The 3058-nt window shown below is 59.6% G+C and overlaps 1 protein-coding gene across 1 annotated transcript; it reads left to right on the top strand.

Annotated features, from left to right (window-relative positions):
* Positions 1-6: 6 nt before the first annotated feature.
* On the top strand, positions 7-2716 carry RFC5 (replication factor C (activator 1) 5, 36.5kDa). The gene is made up of 9 exons (XM_008936673.1): positions 7-63; positions 151-230; positions 537-610; positions 698-857; positions 1754-1835; positions 1938-2067; positions 2247-2324; positions 2406-2460; positions 2620-2716. The coding sequence occupies exons 1-9, from the start codon at positions 52-54 to the stop codon at positions 2714-2716; spliced, it is 768 nt and encodes a 255-aa protein (XP_008934921.1). The 5' UTR covers positions 7-51.
* The last annotated feature ends 342 nt before the right edge of the window (positions 2717-3058 follow it).

Here is a 3058-nt window from a genome sequence, read left to right as displayed (position 1 = left end):
ACCATCCTGGCCTGTGCCAGGCAGCTCTACCGGGAGCGGGAGTTTGGCTCCATGGTGCTGGAGGTCAGTGGGGATGGGATGGGGGGGTGATGGGAAGTGTCCCCCCCTACCTTCGGGTGCATCCTTGGGATCCACGGCGTCTCCTTCCAGCTCAACGCCTCCGATGACCGGGGTATCGACATCGTCCGAGGGCCCATCCTGAGCTTCGCCAGCACCAGGACCATCTTTAAGTAAGCAGCGGGTCAGCGCTTCCCAAATTCCCCTGTCCCTTTGTCACCCCCTCGCCGGCACAGCCTGTCCTGGTGCTCAGCCTGGGGGGGCTCCAGGGGTGGGCAGGGAGGAGCCAGGGATGCCCAGTGAGCAGATAGAGGTGGGATGGTTGAGTGATAACGGTGCTGGTCCAGACAGGAAGGGACGGCTCCCTGGGAGGGTTTGGGGGGGGGTCAGGCTGGGAATAAGCATCCCCTACTCCCCCTTCTCCACCAGCAATCCATCCAGGAGCAAATCGAGCCCCCTTTCTTTCCTCCCTTTTTAAGGAAAGGCTTCAAGCTCGTCATCCTGGACGAAGCCGACGCCATGACCCAGGACGCTCAGAACGCCCTGAGACGAGGTGAGGGGTGCTGGGGGACCCCACCCAGTCTTTGCACAGGGGTGGGCACCCACACGAGGCTCAGCCTCCCCTCCCTCCTCTTGGCAGTGATCGAGAAGTTCACGGAAAACACCCGGTTTTGCCTCATCTGCAACTACCTCTCCAAGATCATCCCTGCCCTGCAGTCCCGCTGCACCCGCTTCCGCTTCGGCCCACTCACCCCGGAGCTGATGGTGCCCCGGCTGCAGCACATCATACAGGAGGAGGGGTGAGGGGGGCTCTGGGCATCCCTTATCAGGGACCTGGAGGAGGGGGTCGAGTGCACCCTCAGTAAATTTGCAGATGACACAAAATTAAGTGGGGGGTGTTGATCTGCTGAAGGGCAGGAGGCTCTGCAGAGGGGTCTGGCCAGGCTGGAGCCATGGGCTGAGGTCAGTTGGGTGAGGTTTGACAAGGCCAAGGGCTGGGTCCTGCCCTAGGGTCGGTGACCCCTCCAGGCTTGGGGAGGAGTGGCTGGAAACTGCCTGGAGGAAAAGGCCCTGGGGGGGTTGGTGGACAGCTGGCTGAACACGAGCCAGCATGTGCCCAGGTGGCCAAGGAGGCCACCAGCATCCTGGCCTGGATCAGGTGTGACCAGGAGGAGTACAGAGGGCTGGAAAACTGCCTTAGGAAGCCTGAGTTGTTTAGTCTGCAGAAGAGGAGACTGAGAGATGACCTTATTGCTCTCTACAACTACCTAAAAGGAGGTTGGAGTGAGGCTGGTGTTGGTCTCTTCTCCCAAATTACTGATGATAAGACAAGAGGAAATGGCCTCAAGTTGCACCAGGGGAGGTTTTGATTGGATATGAGGAAGAATTTCTTCCCTTAGAGAGTGGGGAGGCACTGGAACAGTCTGCTCAGTGAGGTGGTGGAGTCCCCATCCCTGGAGGGGCTCAAAAAAAAAACAGTAGATACAGCACTTGAGGCTATGGTCGAGTGGTCGGGGAGATGCTGGGATGAAGGTTGGACCTGATGATCCTAGAGGTCCTTTGCAACCAGAGTGCTTCTATGATCCTTGTCCCCCTTGCCCTGCTTGGGGAGGAACAGCAGGGTTGGGTTTTGCCACAGTTGTACTTGTCCCCAGCAGCGCTGGCTCCGTCTGCAGCCCCAGGTCTGGTTTTCCAGGGTGGACGTGACGGAGGATGGGATGAAGGCTCTGGTGACCCTCTCGAGCGGGGACATGCGCAGAGCCCTCAACATCTTGCAGGTACGGACCGTGACCTTCTCATCTAATCCAACAGCTGCCCTGGAGGGCTCAGTGGAGGAAGGGCCGAGCTTTTCATCCTTCCTCCACCCTCCTCTTCCTCAGAGCACCACCATGGCCTTTGGGAAGGTGACGGAGGAGAACGTCTACACCTGCACGGGACACCCACTGAAGTCGGACATCGCCAACATCCTTGACTGGATGCTGAACCTGGACTTCTCCACCGCCTACCGCAGTATCCTTTCCCCTCCACAGCCCCTGGGCTTTGACCTGCTGCTGTAAACCCTCCTCTTTGCTGGGGCTTGGACCTCCTGCTTGGGATGGGGTGGGTGCTGCTTGCTGGGGAGGGTCCTCAAGGTTGGGATGTAGCAGGGAAAGGCCTGGACAAAAGCCCTTCACTCGCTCTCGCCTCAGAAATCACGGAGCTGAAGACGCTGAAGGGCTTGGCCCTGCAGGACATCCTCACCGAGATCCACCTCTTCGTGCACAGAGGTGGGGGCTCCTGGCTGATCCTGGAGGGGACAACCGTGTCCCCCCCACCCGCACTGACACACCGTGTCCTTCTCTCCACAGTCGATTTCCCACCCTCCATCCGCATCCAGCTGCTGATCAAAATGGCAGATATCGAGTAAGTGGCTCCTTACCCTCACCCAGTGCCCCAAAACACCCCGGGCAGGGGGCTACCAGTGTGCCCACCCCACGGGGGGGGCCCATGTGGCAGACACCCACAGCCTCCAAGCACCCACGAGTGTGTAAGCACCCACACCACCCTGGCCCTCTGCTCCAGGTACCGGCTGGCTGCTGGGACCAGTGAGAAGATACAGCTGAGCTCCCTCATTGCTGCGTTCCAAGTCACCAGGGATCTGATCGTGGCCGAAGCCTGAGGGTGCTGGGTGGATCCTGGTGGCAGTGCCAGCTCTGGGAGGAACAGGAAGGGACCATCGGTCTGGAGACTGTGGCTGCAGTGCCTGAGTTGGGCAGTGGCATCTCTGAGCTTCTCTGGGAAATACAGCTGCCTCTAAAGCCCACCAGGCTCCACTCGTCTTTCCATAGAAACACAGAATCCCTTGGGTTGGAAAAGACCTTTCAGAGCATCCAGTCCAACCATCCCCCAGCACCGCCAGGTCCCCACTGCCCCGTGTCCCTCAGCACCACATCTCCACAGCTTGGAAACCCCTCCAGGGATGGGGACTCCACCACTGCCCTAGACAGCCCTTTCAGTCAAG

Source organism: Merops nubicus, unplaced genomic scaffold (assembly GCF_000691845.1).
Source record: "Merops nubicus isolate BGI_N331 unplaced genomic scaffold, ASM69184v1 scaffold27903, whole genome shotgun sequence".
NCBI lineage: Eukaryota > Metazoa > Chordata > Aves > Coraciiformes > Meropidae > Merops > Merops nubicus.
The sequence above is the reverse complement of the archived record's forward strand: the minus strand, read 5'-3'. Positions and strand labels throughout refer to the sequence as shown.

Excerpts from the sequence above, each read along its gene's own strand:
- RFC5 (XM_008936673.1), top strand. Across the intron at positions 611-697 it reads TCAGAACGCCCTGAGACGAG|TGATCGAGAAGTTCACGGAA; the intron begins GTGAGGGGTGCT and ends TCCTCTTGGCAG. Across the intron at positions 858-1,753 it reads CACATCATACAGGAGGAGGG|GGTGGACGTGACGGAGGATG; the intron begins GTGAGGGGGGCT and ends CTGGTTTTCCAG.